The sequence below is a fragment of the Saccostrea cucullata genome, unplaced genomic scaffold, assembly GCF_032062105.1.
Source record: "Saccostrea cucullata isolate Sc308-1 unplaced genomic scaffold, CSIRO_AGI_Scuc_v1 ctg816, whole genome shotgun sequence".
Taxonomy (NCBI): Eukaryota; Metazoa; Mollusca; class Bivalvia; order Ostreida; family Ostreidae; genus Saccostrea; species Saccostrea cuccullata.
In genome coordinates, this window is record NW_026927602.1 from 1 (window position 1) to 20512 (window position 20512).

General features: G+C 33.2%; 2 protein-coding genes across 3 annotated transcripts; both read left to right on the forward strand.

Annotated features, from left to right (window-relative positions):
- Window positions 1–2949: 2949 nt before the first annotated feature.
- LOC134274922 (uncharacterized) lies at window positions 2950–4380 on the forward strand. Its single transcript, XM_062757165.1, has 5 exons — window positions 2950–3090; window positions 3195–3411; window positions 3540–3659; window positions 3965–4025; window positions 4283–4380. Exons 1-5 carry the CDS (start codon window positions 3046–3048, stop codon window positions 4377–4379), a joined length of 540 nt encoding a protein of 179 aa, XP_062613149.1. The 5' UTR covers window positions 2950–3045; the 3' UTR covers window position 4380.
- A 9492-nt stretch (window positions 4381–13872) lies between these two features.
- LOC134274923 (protein draper-like) lies at window positions 13873–19503 on the forward strand. 2 transcript variants are annotated; one of them, XM_062757166.1, is made up of 5 exons: window positions 13873–14217; window positions 17439–17494; window positions 17722–17844; window positions 18628–18723; window positions 19068–19503. In XM_062757166.1, the coding sequence occupies exons 1-5, from the start codon at window positions 14141–14143 to the stop codon at window positions 19421–19423; spliced, it is 708 nt and encodes a 235-aa protein (XP_062613150.1). In that variant the 5' UTR covers window positions 13873–14140; the 3' UTR covers window positions 19424–19503. The 2 variants fall into 2 exon arrangements, with proteins under 2 accessions (XP_062613150.1, XP_062613151.1); XM_062757167.1 differs by lacking the exon at window positions 18628–18723 and having other exon boundaries at window positions 13882–14217.
- The last annotated feature ends 1009 nt before the right edge of the window (window positions 19504–20512 follow it).

The window sequence follows — 20512 nt, forward strand, 5'->3', positions numbered from 1 at the left end:
TCTCTATTTTAACAATGAAAAATTACAGGCGAGGTGTGCAGCTCTCATGTTAGTTTTATTTACATGGCTACGTCCACTCCTTTGATCAGATGATTATAATTGTCCTCCTTTACAAATTACAGTCTGTTTTTTCTGTTATTTATAACATAAAAGTAAATGCTTTGTTCATGGGCTTTAGGAGGCTCAGTGATTTTGATTATAATATGATACCAAATCTCACTGTAATTATGTTCCCCAAACGGAGTTTGGGAACATATTGTTTTTACTTTTTCTGAATTTTTCTTTGTTCTCCGGTACTTTTTTGTCCGCGAGTGTTCTCGTAAACTACTCATCCGATCTAGGTGAAACCTTTTTAGGGTCACTAGGTATGTTATGTAGATGTGCGGAACGAAGGTCATTTTGCGCGCACGTGCGTGCGTGTGCGCACACGCGTAACACGTGAAATGACCAATATAATAGATATAGCCGTAACTTTTTAAATTTTGGATGAAATGCTTTGAAACTCATGATATAAGGATATATTAGTAGTATAGACATCATGACATGGTCAAAATAGCAAGATCTCACGCGCATGCACGTGCGCTTCGCTCCGATTGGCTGAAACTAAAAGTCTAAATATCTTTTTTGTTTTCTGACAAAATCCTTTGAAATTTTTAACATAGCCATACATTATGAAGATCTACAGCATGATATATAAGAATAATCATGAAAACACGCACATGCACGTGTGCTGCAATCTGATTGGCTAAAACTTTAAATGCCTACAACTTTCTTGGTTCTCACTAATACAGGGTGAAATTTCGAATATGAATAGATATAATGAATGCCTACATTATACTACTATCAAAAGTAAATGCAAGGACGTGCATGCACATGCACCCGCACACAATGCATTAAACGACAGTATACTTGAGTTTGTGATGTTCATGCAGAATTAAGAACTTCTAAATGTCAAGACATGTAACATACTGAAGCATGCAGATCTTTTGACCCTTGACCTTGAAACTTAAGTCAAGGTCACTGGTAATCTGAATAAAATGTTGATATTAGCTATATACCAAAATCACCTTGACCTATGAACTTGAAATCGACCTTAACCCTTGTCCTTGACCCAAGGGTAAAAAGCAACATGAAGTACATGTACATGTATCTAGAAACACCTTTCAGAGTTTATTTCGGTTGGCAGGATAGAAGTTAAAGAGGTGGTGGTTTTTAATGACCTTGACCTTTCATCCAAATGTCACAATCAATCTTAAGTTCTTGGAGTAAGATACAAGATTCAACTCCAACGTTAAATAGGTTAACAATAAAAATACCCCCCCCCCTTCCCCCCGCAACAACTAAACAAATCAATTTAATGGCAACGTAGAGAATCGCTGTTAAACTCAAATAACACCTCGGACCCACATAAAATTTCAGGAAAACTGCAGAAAAGAGCTCGAGGAAAGTGTATTAAAATATTTGATTTGAGTTTCCAAAGTATATAGAAATTATTAATTTATATGGAAAAGAAATTACAAATCCTGTCGTGTTTAAAATTAGAGTGCAGATGAACAAAGTTGGTATATAAACCTTTTATAGCCTATTTATTCAGATGTCGTTGATAGCATTCAATTCTACTGATTTGAAATAATATTTTAATACCAAGCATCCTTTGTTTATTTTACCTTTGAAATTTATTTGAATTTTTTTTTAGAATTACGCAATCCCCAGAAATAGCGATTTTCGGTATATTAAAAATCAATATACATGTACTCTCCTTCGTAATATAATCAGGTATTTGCATTCATGAAAAAAATATTAATAAGGAGGTGTTAAACAATATTGGTCACATTAGCTGACACGAATGTTTTTTTAAACATCTCTTGTAAACCCCAGAAAGTAGCCCCCTATGCATTGGAAAAAATGAATAGTTCCGGTCAAAAACCTTTATATATTTATTTACAAAGTATATAAAATTTACTAGGCACAGGTACCAGCGTTGTCAAAATGGCCTGAGAGGAAATATTAAAAAAATTCCGAACAGAAAGGAAAATCCCTTTTCCATGTATGGAACTACAATTGAATACGTTCATTTTGATTGGTTAGCTATCGGCGTGATACCCTTAGTCGACTTTAACCCTGCCTTGTCGTCGGAATAAAACCAACTTTGAGCCCTAGGTTAAAATAAATAGCGAAATAAAATGTGAATCGATATATTAAAAAATGACATATGATTGAAAAATGGTAACTTTATATATGTATTTTTTTCTTTGATTCGCGGATAGAAAGATATGTTAAACATTTAACCAACATGCCATAATCATCTTGCATATGTATGTACATGTACGTGTGCGCGCATGCAAAACGTTAAACGATATATAGTTGATAGTTGATATCATTGTAAATTTTATATTCTTAAATGAAATCCTTGGATACTTAGCATATTTATAAAAGGTCTAAGAGGAATAAGGCACGTAAAGGGACATGGGGAGCGTTTGGGGAACATCTGTAACGGTCCCCGTTACAATTAGCACTAGTTAGGTTTAAGACGTATATCTTACAGTAATGAGTTTCAAACCCTACTTATTATATTTTTAATTTAGTAGTTTTTTATTTATTTTTAATATCATTATTCCTCAGTCAAAGGGATTTTAATACAATTGCCACCAGTTTCCACCCGTCTTTCATTTGTTACAAAGGTTTGCAAAACACATGCCTTAATATGCGTTCAAATATACTTGGAAGTTTTCTATTCCATACAGATTTTGGCATTGATGTTAATTTATTACCGTTTTCTTTCATAAATACACTAACAATTTAGAAGGGACTGCAGATTATGAATTGGAAACCGTCTTTTACCAAGAAAATACAATAAACGTACATGTATACATATATCTGAAAAAAATATCTGTAACCATCCATTTTTATTTTCAAAATATTTAGATTTATTGACAGTCATTAAAACTTTTCCTGGTGATTGTAAATTTTTACCTTCCTCTCATATATAGAACTCATCTATAACTTTATCATTTTTTTTCTTTCAGTGTAAAAAATAAGCAGTCAATGAATTTGCCGATTTTGTTGCTTACATATACTTTCTGTTCCAAGGTATGTGTATTAATAGATCTAGATAGTTTATAAATATATATTCAAATTATTATTTTTTTAAACATGTTTGATTCAATGATAGCAGATTTATAAATTTCTCTCAGGCCGTAAAATCAATCTATCACTGTGCTGCTTCAGCACAAACGGTCGAAAATGTATCATGCTGTCCGGAAAACGAGACGGAGTGGAGAAGGGCTGCAGCGGAAAAAGAGTGCTGGACAATTGAACACAACTGTACAAAAAGTCTCGAATACCATTGTGTACCCACTGAAGATGTTGGTGGTTTTGTAGAAGTTTGTGCCGCCACATTCAGAAATCTTAGTACGTTTAATTCTATATTTTATAATAAGTTTTTATTTTAATGTTTTAGTAGTATTTTTCAGTTGTAAAAATATTATGATAATTATGTTATGTTGATTTATTTTTATTAAGTTTTGATGTACATATAGATGGTGTTTGCACGGAATGGAATACCTTAGGGGAAATTATTCAGCCCTCTTTCTTTAGGAATTGTACCACTTCATTGAGTCCATGTTCCCCGTCTTACCTGTCCAATGAAACATTTGAATGTAAGCTGTATATCCTCTGTTGTTACTGAGCTCTAAAGTTGAATACCCCCACTTTTCACCAAAGTATATATGTGGCCAGGGCTTGTCCAACTATTAAGTTATTCAAAGAGAAAAGTATAATTTTTGAAGAGAGAGACAGCCATCTTCTTAGGAAAATATTTCTGAATCAAGAAAAAATTATGTTTATCTTGATTGTATCTTCGGAGTGAAATCAGGTTTTTGATACTGTACCTATATTGTATTTAAGTCAAAATTACATGTACACCATAACATTTGATAAAATATTCAATATTTGTTTACTCTAGATTCAATATGTTACGAAACAAACAATACATGCACAGGTACAGAACATTCTCAAAAGCAGCTGTAAGTAATATTTTTTTAAATCTATTATCATATAACAAATATCATACTCGATCTTTTTTGTCCTATTTCGATATGTGTTTACAAGATAATTGTTTAATGTTTTAATAACATAATTGTGCAAATTATGGAACTATTTGAGATTTCAGGCAAATACCTTAATTATTAGTTTGAAAGTAAAAATTTTACTGTTCGTTATCTCCATAAGTTTCATTTGAAAGTATGGTGGTGTGGATAAAATAATTTGGTTTTGATTTCAGAGATGATCCTAAGAAATCAACTGCCACCATTACTGGTGTTACCGTTGCAATGCTTATTCATGTTATAATAGTAGTTATCACCTTCATATCTTTCTAAGGTAAAATCTAAAGAAGAATTCTATTTATTGATGAAATATTATTGATAAAATAAAAAATATTCCTGAGATACATTTTGTAATCATTTTTAATATTAACTGCCTTTTTCTTTTTGCATTTTAGAAAAAATATAAGCCGTTATAAACTGAGCAACCACACAAACTGGATGATATCTAGAGAATCTAATAGAGATTCAAATTTCCATTAATAAATCCTATTGTTGATAATAAAAATCAATTTTTGGGGTGAATGAAAATGTAAGGGCACAGGAAATGTACAGAAAGTAAATCTTATTTTTATCAACTGATCTTTGAACGCATTTAAATTCTCTTCAACTGTAAAAATTTTAATTTGGATTTAAAATAAAAATGATATTGCCTAAAATAGAATTGCTGTCTTAATATAAACCAACCCTCAGTATCATCCCACCCCCACCCACCACCCATGGCCACCCCAGGATAAATGGAAAATTTCACAACCTAATTGCATATCTATAGCCCTCTCCCATACTTCGTTTTTTTTTTTTAAATATGATTGGGATACGGTTAAGAAAATGAGGAGCATGTGGAATTCGATTTTTGAGTAAAAAAAAATGTAGAATAAAAATTCATAATCCTCCACTTGTCCACCCTACCAACGTTGAAAATCAAGATCTTACTTCGAAGAAGTCTGAGGAAAAAAAGTGTAACGGCCAGACGGACGGGTCATTTATGCTTACACTGTGCATATTATTTTAGAAGGTATGTGAAAAAATTCTTTTTAAAAGGAATTTCAGAAATTAAACCATTGGGAAAATTTCCTGTTAAAGTGTTATTCAAGTAGAATTATGACTGAGGTGGTAGGATGAGGCTTTTTACATGAAAATGTATTGAGAAAATCTTTAAGAGAGATATAAAGATGGATCACTCGCAAATTAAGTTTTCTGACTTTTCCATGATGCTGAAATCTTAATAGAATATTTTAATTAACCGTCTGAGTGCATTTTATTGATTTGGCAATTTGAAAGAACTACAAAAAGTACTCTTGTAAAATAAGGAATCTACGGTTTGTAGGATAAGACAGATGATATAGAAGTTTGTTTAAAGTATTTAAGACAGAAAAAATGAGTATTTTTAGTCTTTTGCAAGGCAATTAACGCCAAACAATTTATATTCATACATTACGGGTTCCTGTTTGCTGTGCTAACAAGTTTTACAGTTTCACTGTTCTTAAAGGCATTTAAGTGTCCGTTACTTTCATATTTCATGGATATTGTGTGGATTCATTTTTTTTAAATAAATTCTATAGCAATTTTATAGCAATTTTCGATTGAATTCTTTTTTTTCCGTGACACTTGTAGGTACACCTTTTCAAAAGAAAGGAGTAAGAATATTGTTTTCAATTAAAAAAAATGTGTCCACCCATCAGTCACTTGATACATATTTTTCCTCTTTATAATTATACCCGCACTTTCTAAAGAAAAATCGGGTATATTGTTGTTACTCATGTCCGTCCGTCCGTCCGTCCGTCCGTCTGTCACACTTTTCTTCCCTGAACTCCTCCTACATTTTACACAGTAGCTTAATCATCTTTTGGGAGATGGTTGGTGGGGTCATGTAGATGTGCAGTAAGGTTTTGGAATTTTGATTTTGCCCCGGGGGGTCAAATGGGGGTCGAAAAATGACATTTTTTATGCAAAAAGCCCCGTCTTCCCTGAACTCCTTCTACATTTTACTCAGCAGCCTAACCAGCTTTCGGGAGATGGTTGGTGGGGTCATGTAGATGTGCAGTAAGGTTTTGGAATTTTGATTCTGCCCCGGGGGGTCAAATGGGGGTCGAAAAATGACATTTTTTATGCAAAAAGCCCCGTCTTCCCTGAACTCCTCTTACATTTTACTCAGCAGCCTAACCAGCTTTTGGGAGATGGTTGGTGGGGTCATGTAGATGTGCAGTAAGGTTTCGGAATTTTGATTTTGCCCTGGGGGGTCAAATGGGTGTCGAAAAATGACTTTTTTAATGCAAAAAGCCCCGTCTTCCCTGAACTCCTCTTACATTTTACTCAGCAGCCTAATCATCTTTTGGGAGATGGTTGGTGGGGTCATGCAGATGTGCAGAAAACTTTCAGAATTTTGATTTTGCCCCAGGGGGTCAAATGGGGGTCGAAAAATGACGTTTTTTAAGCAAAAAGCTCCGTCTTCCCTGAACTCCTCTTACATTTTATTCAGCAGCCTAATCATCTTTTGGAAGATGGTTGATGGGATCATGTAGATGTGCAGTAAGGTTTTGGAATTTTGATTTTGCCCCGGGGGGTCAAATGAGGGTCGAAAAATGATGTTTTTTATGCAAAAAGCCCCGTCTTCCCTGAACTCCTCTTACATTTTACTCAGGAGCCTAATCATCTTTTGGGAGATGGTTGATGGTGTCATGTAGACATGCAGTAAGGTTTCGGAATTTTGATTTTGCCCCGGGGGGTCAAATGGGGGTCGAAAAATGACATTTTTTATGCAAAAAGCCCCGTCTTCCCTGAACTCCTCTTACATTTTACTCAGCAGCCTAACCAGCTTTCGGGAGATGGTTGGTGGGGCCATGTAGATGTGCAGTAAGGTTTTGGAATTTTGATTTTGCCCCAGGGGGTCAAATGGGGGTCGAAAAATGACATTTTTTATGCAAAAAGCCCCGTCTTCCCTGAACTCCTCTTACATTTTACTCAGCAGCCTAACCAGCTTTTGGGAGATGGTTGGTGGTGTCATGTAGATGTGCAGTAAGGTTTCGGAATTTTTATTTTGCCCTGGGGGGTCAAATAGGTGTCGAAAAATGACTTTTTTAATGCAAAAAGACCCTTCTTCCCTGAACTCCTCTTACATTTTAATCAGCAGCCTAATCATCTTTTGGGAGATGGTTGGTGGGGTCATGCAGATGTGCAGTAAGGTTTCTGAATTTTGATTTTGCCCTGGGGGGTCAAATGGGGGTCGAAAAATCACGTTTTTTAAGCAAAAAGCTCCGTCTTCCCTGAACTCCTCTTACATTTTATTCAGCAGCCTAATCATCTTTTGGAAGATGGTTGATGGGATCATGTAGATGTGCAGTAAGGTTTTGGAATTTTGATTTTGCCCCGGGGGGTCAAATGAGGGTCGAAAAATGATGTTTTTTATGCAAAAAGCCCCGTCTTCCCTGAACTCCTCTTACATTTTACTCAGGAGCCTAATCATCTTTTGGGAGATGGTTGGTGGTGTCATGTAGATATGCAGTAAGGTTTCGGAATTTTGATTTTGCCCTGGGGGGTCAAATGGGTGTCGAAAAATGACTTTTTTAATGCAAAAAGACTCTTCTTCCCTGAACTCCTCTTACATTTTACTCAGCAGCCTAATCATCTTTTGGGAGATGGTTGGTGGGGTCATGCAGATGTGTAGTAAGGTTTCTGAATTTTGATTTTGCCCCAGGGGTCAAATGGAGGTCGAAAAATGACGTTTTTTATGCTAAAAGCCCCATTTTTCCCTGAACTCCTCTTACATTTTATTCAGCAGCCCAATCATCTTTTGGGAGATGGTTGGTGGGGTCATGTAGATGTGCAGTTAGGTTTCGGAATTTTGATTTTGCCCGGGGGGTCAAATGAGGGTCGAAAAATGACTTTTTTTTATGGAAAAAGCCCAGTCTTCCCTAAACTCCTTTTTCGTTTTAAACAGTGGTCTTATCTTCTTTTGGGAGAGTTCACTCTTTTGAAATTTTGTTAAAACATCAAGGTCAAGGGGTAAAAAATCATAGCATGTTGGGAAACATCTTGTTATGGGTAATGTTCACTTGAAATGTGAAAGTCGAATCTCTTCTCAATGAAAAGGAAATACAACATTAATGAAAACTAAGTTAAACTTCAAGGTCAAGGTCACAGAGTCAAAAAGTCATGATACATTTGGAAAGGTCTTATCACAGGTAATATGAATGCCCTTTCATTTATCTTTCAAAATGATTAATTCAAAGCAATTAATTTGTTTATGAAATTAGGTCAAACTTCAAGGTCATGGGTAATAAAAATCATAGTGTATTTAGAATGGTATTGTCCCATTTAATACTAATACACATGTTTAATATAAAAGTCCTGTCTCTTCTCATTCAAAATATACGACCATGATGACCAATTGCAAAGTTAAATTTATTGTGACAGATGGGCAGAATGACAAACAAATGAGATTTAATGTACCCTACCTTAGCGAAAATGGGGGACAATAAATGTCTTTGCTGTTCTTGAGAAGAAGATTTATGTTGGAAAAAGTCCCCTGCATATTTAAATGTAAATTGGTTGAAATTGGCCCAGTGGTTCTTAAGAAGTTAATGTGAAAAGTTTGCAGACAAACAGATGGACAACAGAAATCAGTACATTTCAGAAAACAGTATGCTTATAAATAGTTAATCAAGGTGCTTTGGGTAGCAAAATTAAGCTAAACTGGTATATCTAAACTGGTATATCTAATTCATCTGCAGGGCTTAGTATATTTTAATATGCACAACCTTTTCAACTCTTATCATAATTATTTTTTAAAATTTATATCACCATGTCTCATTCAAGGGAGAACTAGAGATATGACCAGATGTATATCTGTTGAATATAAAATATGTACATGTATACTGTGTTTTTTTAGTAATTTGTTTGTTTGTTGTGACAGCAACTGTTATGGCAGCTTTTGGCAAAGGTTGAAGTTTCTCAAATGTAAGTCAAACTCCAAGGTCAAGGTCAAAGGGTCAAAATTGTTGGTATCAAAGGGAAAGTCTTGTCACAAGGAATACACATGTGAAAAAAGAGAGAAATCCCTAGAACTTCCTCACCTGTTCAAAAGTTATTGCCAAGGTTAAAGTTAAATTGGGTTCAACTCTAAGGTCTAGGTCAAAAATAATTATACCTGTTGAAAGTTCACAATGATTACACATGTTAGAGCATGAAAGTCCTAGCACCACCTGTTCAAAACTTAGGCCAAGTTTAAGGTATTTTTCTTGTAAAAGTGGGTCAAACTCCAAGGTCAAGAGATTAAGAGGTCAAAATTGGTGGTACCCATTAAAAGGTTTTGCCAAAAGAAATTTACCTATGAAATATTGAAGCCATGTGTATAGCCCAATCCACTTAAAACTTATGAGCAAGGTTAAAGTTTCTGTGGACAGACAAACATACATAAACATAGGAAACAAAATATGTATATATAGTCAAATGAAAAAATTTTCTATTATTATGGAGTCATAAGATCAATTGTCATTTCAGGTACAGGGAGTCAGTGGCTAGGGAGATCAGACACCCCCCCCCCCCGGAATTAGCAGTTATTTAAATAAGACTATGTACTGTAGAGAATAAAAATGACTTTGGACATCCTCCCCCTTAGAAAACAGGGACTCCACCATCATTGTTTTTATTATTATTTTTTATTTGCTTCTCAGGAAATCTTGGGCTGATTTTTTTGACTGAGGTGTGACACCCCCTCCCCTTTTCTGAAAAAAAAAATTCTGGATCTGCGCCTGTATATACTGAATGTCCGCAACGGGAGATAACTTGACAATGTGAAATTTGTCGACTGTGGCATGCGATGATCTTTGACCCTTTTTGAACTTCAACCTAACCATTTGCATTTATTTATTTTTATGCAATCTATACTAAATCTTGTACTTACCGAATGTCATAGGTCGTGACAACGAATTCATGAAATATAATCCATATAATCCAATTAAAACACAAATGATTTTAACTGACCACACTGCATCGTCAGCATACATGTGCTAAATAATCTCATTCGACAAACCTTTGCTGATTCCGTTGCCAGTATGAATCGGCCGAGGTGTGCCGAGAGGTGATATCTATAAATATGATAATGGGTGACGCAAACCCAATATGAATGTAGAAAATAAGATGTTCACACGTAAAACTGTTTAGTACAAGAACAAATTTCAAACTATCATAATAAACTATGTTTAACATAACTTTGCCATCTAGGTCTATTTTAAAAAAATGTGAGAGTGAGAGTGTGTGTGTGTGTGTGGGGGGGGGGGAGAGAGATGGGCATTGACAAATTAATCGGGTTGTATTTTCAATGGGTTTTTTTCCCGACCAAGTACTAAAATCAGTTTGCACATTTTGATAAATTCATCAAAAACGCTTTGTACTAAAATAATATGTCGTTGAGAAAGTAAATTTAAAAAGTTCCAAATTATGGGCAAAATATTTATCTGAATCTAATTAAGTAATTTACTTCAATCATTAATTAAATTCTGTTATTTCAGACTGGTAATGAATTAAGTATTCAAAATACATATGTGAGGCTCATAGATCATATGGTCACCTGAAAATTTTATGTTCAATTTGACGAATACATGTACGGTGATAATTATAGAATTATTTTGACTTCTTCCTTGGAAAGTCCAATATGAAGGAGTGTGTATTTAGATGCAAACATAATAGTGCGGGTATTACTGTCTCATGACAGCATCTAGTGTTATCTTTCGGTTACATTTTTCTGAAAATTCTGAAACATTTCATAGCAAACTTTAGTTTTGAAACGAAACGAATGTTTACTTCTGTTCAAGGCACCCGATACAAACTGTAGATATTAAGGGAATTTGTGTTTTATGCACTTTTCTTAGATTTGTTTTAGTAAGATTGACCTAACATTTTACTTCAGTTTTTTTTTTAATGGAGGACTAATGAATATAAAGTTAAAACATAGGCGTATCATTAGCGATATACATAGTCCAAGATGTACTTTTTTTTGTCAGTTTGATAAGTGTACCTTTCATAAATAATCTAGAATTCACACATTTCATTTAATTAATGTTGCATCTGAAACAAAATATGCATCCTTTGAGATACATAATGATTCTTAAAAGTAAGGAGTGGTCATTTACTTTGTAGATTACTTTGTCTTCCTTTTGGTACTTGCAGCTGCTTTTAATCTGGCTATTCATTGCTATTGAATAAAGTATAAACTGATTTCAACACAAAAATAGAGATTCTGCATTGAGATTTAAGAACAGAAGAGCAGGATAAACCACTTGTTTTAAAATTGATTAAATTTAATCTGAACAAAAACATTTCCTGGTCCACTATAGAAATGCTATTTAGTCTATAAAAAAATCCTTGGAATCATTTCTTTTTGTTTACATTTTGTATATTACATCCACAAAAGATGATTTATTGTGCTAAGTAAATGTCCATCTTAACATTTTTGATTTTTGCAAGCAATTTTAAGTGATTGTATACATGCATAGCTTAAAACAAAGATCATGGTTTCCTGAGTAATTCAGGCAAACTGAAAATAACTGCTTTGTAAATTTTAGTGTGTTGATTATTATAACAAATCAATCCCCTTTCTTTGTTGACTAGACAACTTTCCGGCTATTGCACAGGAAAACTAAAGAACCCACTTAAGTGTGCAAGAATTTGAAAAAGTGAAGGGTTTTATTTCTATTTGATGTCTTCATTGATAATCATGTTAAAAAATGATTTCATGTCCTTTTTATTCAAAACGGTTTTAAGAATCCTTTTACCTTTCTCATTGTGTTTCAATAAACCTATGAAAACATTGTTTTGTTTATTTCTATGACTCGCTGGATTCCAAGTATGAAAGTACTTTTCAATATAGTTCTCTCTACCGAAGAACAAAGACATTAAGATATCTTACCAAAGAGTTATATAATCTTTTGTAACTGTATAAATTAGAATTCAAACCCTTTTTCATAACAAACTCTGTATCAGTTAGGAGGGCGGAAGGCCATGGTCCAGAGGATGAGTTTTTATGATGTTCATTACATACTTAGAAAAAACTTACTCCACACTTTCGCAAATACCAATAAATATTCACATATCAGCTACATGTACTTGTACCATTTTTCAAGAGACTGAAACATATTTTTACAGGGTTTTTGAACGGAATATATATTTTTCTTACCACGAATACTGCTTTGGTAAGATTAAGTCTATAAATGGTGAAAAATATTCGCATCACACCTGCAAATCTATATCAGCCCTGTAGGATACGTTTTTTGACCTTAAGAATACGTATAAGTCCGTTTAGAAGGATATGGAGATAACGAACAGTATTCAATCTCAAAGTCCATAAAACAATACAAAATAAGAGCAGAGCAAACACGGACCTCCGAAACATCAGAGGTGGGATCAGGTGCCATGGAGGAGTGAGCATCATCCCTGCTGACCGGTCACATCCGCCGTGTGCTCCTTGTCATGATCAGGAAAAATCGGGAAAATCCGTCGTCAATTCTGTGTATAAATAATGGACTAACAATTAGTTTGAAAAACGTCAGTCAGCATTTGACTCAATGATAAATTGTATTTGCTGACAAGGTCATTGTATCGACCGTAGATCTTACAAAATGATGACTTAAACGAGACGGCTGATATTCTTGTATCATCAACTTGCTTGTCAATAATTTACCTCGTTTTAGAAATTGTTCATACGTAGAGCAAGCTCTTGCGTATCGAATCAACTGAGATATATATACTCCGTATGCAGGTGATGAAGGTATATTGCTGCATAAGTAAGAGAAGTTGACGATAGAAAAGTTGAAGTCATTACGTTTATCATATAGCTTGGTTGTTAGATTACCATTAACGTCTTTTTCAAGTAAAATATCCAAGTATGAAACAGATGTGTCAGACTCTGTGGTATCTTTTATCTCAAGCTCTCCTGGATATATCGTATCGACGTAGGAATGTTAATTACCATTGTTAAATGACAATACGTCGTCGATATATTTAATGTCGAGTTGAAGGCCACAGCAAGTGTTTTCTTCTTTTCACACATAAGATTTTGCACAAATTCTGCTTCATATGAATATAAAAATAGGTCCGCTAATAACGGAACGCATATTGGTACCGATGGGAATTCCAATAGATTGTTGGAAAACCTGGTCTCCAAAAACCACATAGATATTGTCAATCAGAAACTCAAGCATTCTTTGATGTCAACTTCAGAGTACTTGTATGTGCAATCATATTAATGTGTTTTAACAAAACAATTTTGCAAATGACCAATGACCAGGTAAGTAAATTTACGAGTTCCATTTTTATTTCAAAAAACGCAGCTGTCAATGATATCAAAAAGCATGGACGTTAATTTATCGTGAGGAATGGATATATATAAAGTTGAAAATTCGTAAGTTTTTAAGCTGTTGATTTTGGTCAAATCTTGTGATTTTAAATTGTCCAAAAGTTCTTTGGAGATTTTGAGTATCCACATCTGATTCACACCACTTCTTGAATATATTGTTGCACAGTACTCCTGAAGTTTTTCCTTCACAACTGTCAAAATCTTAGTGAGGAGTAACGAAAGAGGCTTCGTTGAACATTTACTGGAACCCGCAATGTATCTTTGTGTGTAAGGATTTTTATGAATTTCCGAATCCAATATATACAGGGAAGTTCAAATTCCTTTTGGCTCTGTGGAATATTAAAAATATTTAAAACTGACATATAAGTCTTGGAAGCCGTAAAGGTTCATATAGCTATTTTGACATTGGGCATATAAGATATGTTTAAAAAACTGTATTTATTGCTGATTTTGTAATAGATCGATGAATTATTTTAAGTACAAGAGAACATGCTTGACATAAGTAAATGCAAGATTGTTATGCAGGAAATCCGGATTTCCGCCTGTACTTTGCTAGCAAGTAAAACAAGTGAGTACTATAAAAACTCTAAAGAGGATTGCATGAATAACTGCTTACATTGAAACAATAAAAAAATCAAGTGCTGAAGCATAGTGCAGTTAAATATGAATCTGTGTATCTGCTTCTATGGCATCTAGGACAGCACTACTAAGTTTGGTATTTTTATTATCAACTATTCACGTCCTATCAAGGCAATGCAGAGGGTACGTTTAATTTATAAATATTCATATAGGAGGTACAAAAATAAGATAAAATTGTTATACTGTTTAATGATATTGTATGTAATTTTTTTTAAATCTTAAGGGGGATGTACGGCCACTTTTAGTGCAGTGAGAGCAAAATGTAAACATTTCTTCAAATGGCTAAAATACATTATATTTTGATCAAATTTTAAGTCTTTTTGATAAAGATACAATAAATATGCATAACCGAATGCATGTTGTGCATATTTAATCTATACTTTTGCAGAAAAATGCTTTTGATATGCTCCTTAGAACTGCGCAGCTACAGAATTCAGCAGAGCCTTAAAAAATCCAAAAAAATATGCAAACTGTGCATTAATGTTATCTCTACAACCATTTGTTGAGAAAATGACTAAATTTTGCACTTTTAAATGATAATTTTAAGTTTAAAACAAGGTACCGTTGTCTTCAAAAAGAGTGTAAAGAACCATGAAAGTAGTTCATGGATAGCAGCACGTGGTCTATTTTTAGAACAGAATCTTGTTTTCCAGACCTCTTCTTAATATGGAGGGGCATAACAATCTATAAATGTAGAAGAGAATTACAGTTGCAAAATATTTCAAATAATATGAACACTTTTAAAAGAGGAAAGGTGTTATAGTGTGGCTTGAAGTAATTTATTTAGTATTATTATCGAACAGATGTTAAATAGTTACGTATTAATTTAAAAAAATTTAAACTCTTTGATTCCAGGTAAGGAAAAATGAGCACCATCAAAGTTAAAAATTAAGAGTTTGTAAGTTTGCCACAGATAAATTATATTATCTATTAAAATTTTAATTATCACCAATAAAACACAAAGAAATTAGACACATAAAATTGATACGAATGACCTTGTTTCAGTACCTGCTAGTACGAAACGTTATCAAAAAGTTCGCGAAATATCTCTATATCTACAAAACCACAATTCAGATTAGATAGCCAAACACAAGTTCTATAAATAGCATATGCTGAAGTTTTGCTCCTTGTTTGTGATGTCACAATCTGAAAATGACGTCATTATTCATGTACTTTTGACGAAAAATGGTTGTCTCAGTGGAACTCGTTCAACAAACGACTATAATATTTATGGCACATGTATATCTTAGAAATGCCTTTGAAGTAGCGTATAAGAATTTGTTCACAGTTTATTAAATGGCTTCCTATAATTTCAATCAATGATTGGATATCGTTTTAGTGAAGGAAGGCAGATGGTTAAATATGATACTTGTTATGTTGCCCGGTGAGAGCAAGTTTGAAAAGGGATGTGTTTTTAATAAAGCAATATGCTATCAAAGACCTTCAATTAAAATTTTACACTTTGAAAAATACTTGAATATTTCAACAATAATATAAATATCAAATACCTAAAATATTGTTTACTTTTTTATCACCCCTCGTATACTGTGTCAAATAAACATGCATTTACAATTTTCATTACAGAGGAGCAACAGTTGAAAAGGCATGAAATCATTCAGAGTGGGTTAGGAGATTTAATGAATAATTTTTTTTCTATTTGCCCATATTTTCAAAATTACAATTGTACAAAGTAAAGAGAAAAAATCAACATATAAACATTTTTAAAATGATGTTTGGTGGTCCTCCCAACTCAGGGAAAAATTATTGGGTCCGTATTTATAGGTGAGAAAAAAATTCCTTTAAATTTAAACAGAATTGTTGACGGAAGAAAAAGAAAAAAATATCGTGTAATGGGATGTTAAAAAAATGAGTCGGGCCATTTCTAGGCAGTAGATCGGGAGAGAGGGCAACCAAATATTTTTATAACAAGTGGTGTTATAAGGCTTGTACATGTTCCATCACGTCATACTTAGCAATTTTTTTTTAATCTTTGACACTATTTTGAAAAACAAACATAGGATTTTCGGGGCGGGGGGGGGGGGTGGGTGGGGTTAGCACTCACTTTTTTGCGATGATAGACTTAGCGTATGCAATGGACCTTTCTTTGCAAACATTGTGCTCGCTTCTAAATTTCATAGAAACAACTCATTATATTTTATCATGCTTCGTATGTTCAATGAGCGAGAGCTTACAACGTTGTCAACATAATAAGACATGATGCGTTTTTGTGTCCAAACATGACCCCATACAATGTGTTGGTCATTGCAAACATTCTAGCTATTTATGTGAGGTGCCTGAAGGAAATCCTATAACTGCCTATTTTTTCTATCTAACTTCTAAACAAAATAGACATATGTACCAACTTTTCGAATGTAAGACATGTAATTACAATTTATTTTTCATGCACTGCATATTGTTTAACATTTTCAAATTAAATGCTAAGCATCCTCCTTGTAGTGCCTCATTTGAAAATAACTTCTATCGCCACAGAAAAAAGACCCACCGTAATCACATATGTTTAGGACATTTTTATCTTTTTTTTCTTGAGTTTTAAAGAAACCAACAAATTATCAAGACTTGTTCCATAAAAATTAAATATAATCATGGTAATAAACGGATCTATCCACAGCAGATATATGCACATGCCAACCATGTGCTTAGTGGAATAATATTAACGAGGAATTTCGAGTTGTAAACAGAATTGTTTTTCCCGATTTGCTGGAGTGAGATTAAAATCGCGTTTTTTCATTAATCAGACGATGCGATGCAACAAATAAAAGTAGTAAGTAATATAACCTAATTATTATTACTTATAATTTCTTGTCTTGATGTTATTATGGTCGCATTTATTCTAAAATCATTGTAATTCGAACTCTGTGTGACAGAGGAATGGCGGACGAAATAAACACATGGCCTCAGGAAGACACCCATATGAAAAATAAAATTTTCAAGAATTATGGATAATGACAAGAAAAAAACGAAACAAATGGTTGTAGCCATATTATCAATGAATCAAACTAACTCCATTTTCAATGCTTTTTTCATCTCATGAATGCTGTAGCTGCGCAGTTCTAACATGATTAATTTTCTTCTAATTAAGACAAAATAAACTTAATTATTTACTAATTTTGGTCTCTAACAGTGGGTAATTAGTGCATTAGCACTTTGAGTAACTTTGAGCTAGTTTAGTAGAGTATTAAGCGCATTCTTGGTATTTCTTAGTTTACACCAGACTAGATCCAATATGGCTTGTACATCCCCCTTAAATAAACTGTAAGAAAAAAAGACAATTTGACATATTTTAGAATTAAAATTCACTAATCATTGTTCAAATGCGTTTCCAGATCATTCCGTTGTTGTTTTGGATATAAGTGGAATGAAGCAACAAGGTCTTGTATAAGTAAGTAAACTTAAAGGCTGTAGCCCTTTGAATAAATTGTACAAAACTTCTTTTTCATCATCTGATCTTTACCTAAGCTACATTCGTATATCTAAACACAAAATGTGTTTTAACTCATTTAGTATCTTTTAAAGTATTTCAAATTTTAATTCAAAATAATATTATAAGATTTAATTAAAATTGTCCATTTACATTATCTTCAAACATACAAATGAGTATTGTTATAGAATGTAATGTGGGATACACTGGAGTAGTATGTGATATGCCCTGTCCATATCCTTATTATGGGGAGCATTGCCAACAAAGATGTCTGTGTAAAAAGGAGAGCTGCAACATTTCATTTGGCTGCGGTAGGTGAAGATATGTCATAAGATTAGTTTAAAGTATGAATAAGTCCGATTTACATATTGCCGTCTGGCGTCATCGTTGTAGCACTAACAGCTATCATACATGCATAGGCGTCATTTGATCGAAATATAGTAGTGTTGGCAAATCGTACGATTTTTAGTAACCGGTTACTCGCTTAATCTTCCGATCGAGTACCCGGTTACTCGGATGAGTTTTTTAATATTATAGTTTCTGTATGTATTATTAATTTCATTCTTTTGCTTTTTTGAAGACCCCCCCCCCCCCCATATCTTCGAAGAATTTTGATTTTAAATGTCACTTGAAACGGGAATTTGTTTAGCCTAACGATAATTAAATTAAGGAAATGTGTCAATATACATTTAGAAATAACATAAAAATTATTTCATACGTACATGTATTAAATATGACAAATGTATTTTTATCCGAGTAACCGAATAGCAATTTTACTAACCGATACTGGCATCGTTCGACGGTTAACCGGTTAACCGGGTACTCGTTGCCAACACTAAAATATAGATATGTAGGGATATTTTCAAATGTTGATTTTCTTGCATACGTTTTAACTCTAATTATGCATAAAATAAAATACGTGTTTTTCTTGATAAAAACTTCTTGTATAATGTTTTATTCATACGAGATTTAACGTCTGCTACATGAAAGATGCTATATTGTACACGTATTTACCATAAAACTTTACCTTTCTATCATTTTTGTGTTCTTTAATTTAAGCATTAAATAAAATTTGCTCTCCTTTGCGTTTTCAGTTTTGGCCAAGGACATATTCCCAGTGGAAGAGAATTCTTTAACTATCAGTTCAGTTTTCACAACAAAATCCCTTCCCCCAAAGCGCAAATATTTTGGTAATTTTTCTGATATGCTTCATTCCAAAAATATACTTTTCAACTGTATAAAAACAGTCATCAATGAACTTCTGCAGACCACTTTATTTTCGCGACACCTTATTTTTAGCGAGATGCCTATTTGCAATTTATTTGCGAGTCAAAATTTTCTCGAGCTATTGTTTTTTTTTTATTTTTTTATTTTTTTTTTTTTGTTTTTAGTGTATATAATCCTTAATAATACAAATATATGCCAGAATGAAAGTTCTCGCTCATGAAAAGTGATTTAAAGTTATATAAATTTACATACTAGTATATGTTTCATATATTTATAGCACTTGAAATATCTTTTGCTTTTGTTTCAGGTAACATATTCGCAGTAGGAATAATACGGGAGAATGTTGTAACCTTTCCTCAGACAAATTCCTCAGAGTCAATTCTCAATCGTTCAGATACTTTTTCTACACCCGAATCCAGAAGCAGTCTATCCACCACACTAATCGTCTTCCTTGTACCTTTAATTTTGTTTGTGATTGTGGTGATAACTGTACTTGTTGTTTATAAAGCTGTCAAAAAACCGGGAAGCAAAATTACAAATACAGTATACTATGAACCCATTCACAATGACAGGGTACAGGAATCAGACCATGCACCAATGATAAACACAAACATAAATAACAAAGGAAGATACGCTGAATTGAAAGTAATTAGTAAGAACTGAGTGCTTCAGATTTGAATTTCTGTGCTTATGACAATATGCAATGGTAATTGAAAATTTATTAAAATGTTCTAATTGATAAATCACATTTTCAGGTGATCGGCAATTAGAAGGGTTTTTCCGTAGAAATCTCTTTTTTACCAATCAGGAAATAAAAATGTAATTGAAAAGGCAGACATAGAAGCATGAAATTATTAATTTAGGTAGATCGCGGGTTTGTTGACGCAACAATAGGATTTGGCGTAAAAAGCTCACCACGTTTACAGTATCAAAATACAAACAAGCAACAAATATCTTCCGCAGTATAAAATTAAACATATATGAGTACCCAAAAATAAAGCTTGTTTCGTCTGCAAAAATATTTATTTATATATAATCAAAATTAAAAGATTAATCAATTAAGAATTTTTATTTATTTTCAAAAATACAAGCCAGAAGTTAATTTTATTTTTCAAAGTAAAACACGACGGTCATCATCCATTGCGTAATATTGACTTTCAGTTTATTTTGGCGTTATTTTAAAAAATACTGTATTTTACATTAAAAAAATTGCGTCATAATCTGATCAAAACAAAAGAAGTTTATGTTGCACAAAAAAATAGCAAATAGCTAAATGTGGTGTATTACATATTTTTGCCCCCTTTCATATTGCAGCAATATTCTAAATGAAAGATGGACATATGAATCATGATCAAGCATGCGTTCATATTTAATGAAAAATTGCCGAGAATTGCACTGAATTTCGAAAATTTCCCAAAACATTGCTACTTCGGAGATTGTATTCCATTATATAACTACGCATAAAAAATGAAAAAATCCCAGACAAAGTCAGATTGGATTCTCTTTTATTCAGTGATGTACAAAATTAGCGTAATATATATATGATTCAGTTCAAATTTTGAGAAATCAGGGGGCAGAAAAAATGCAATGATGCACTGAATTCTTTAAAGAATATGGTTTTTAAAACAAAAATTCAACACAAGAGAAGACGGAAGATGTCTCTGCACCTGCAAAGCCCCGCATGGACGAAAATCCCTAACTATGCGTTTCTGGGGATCTTTTTTTTTTAAATCAATACTGCATGTGTTGAAT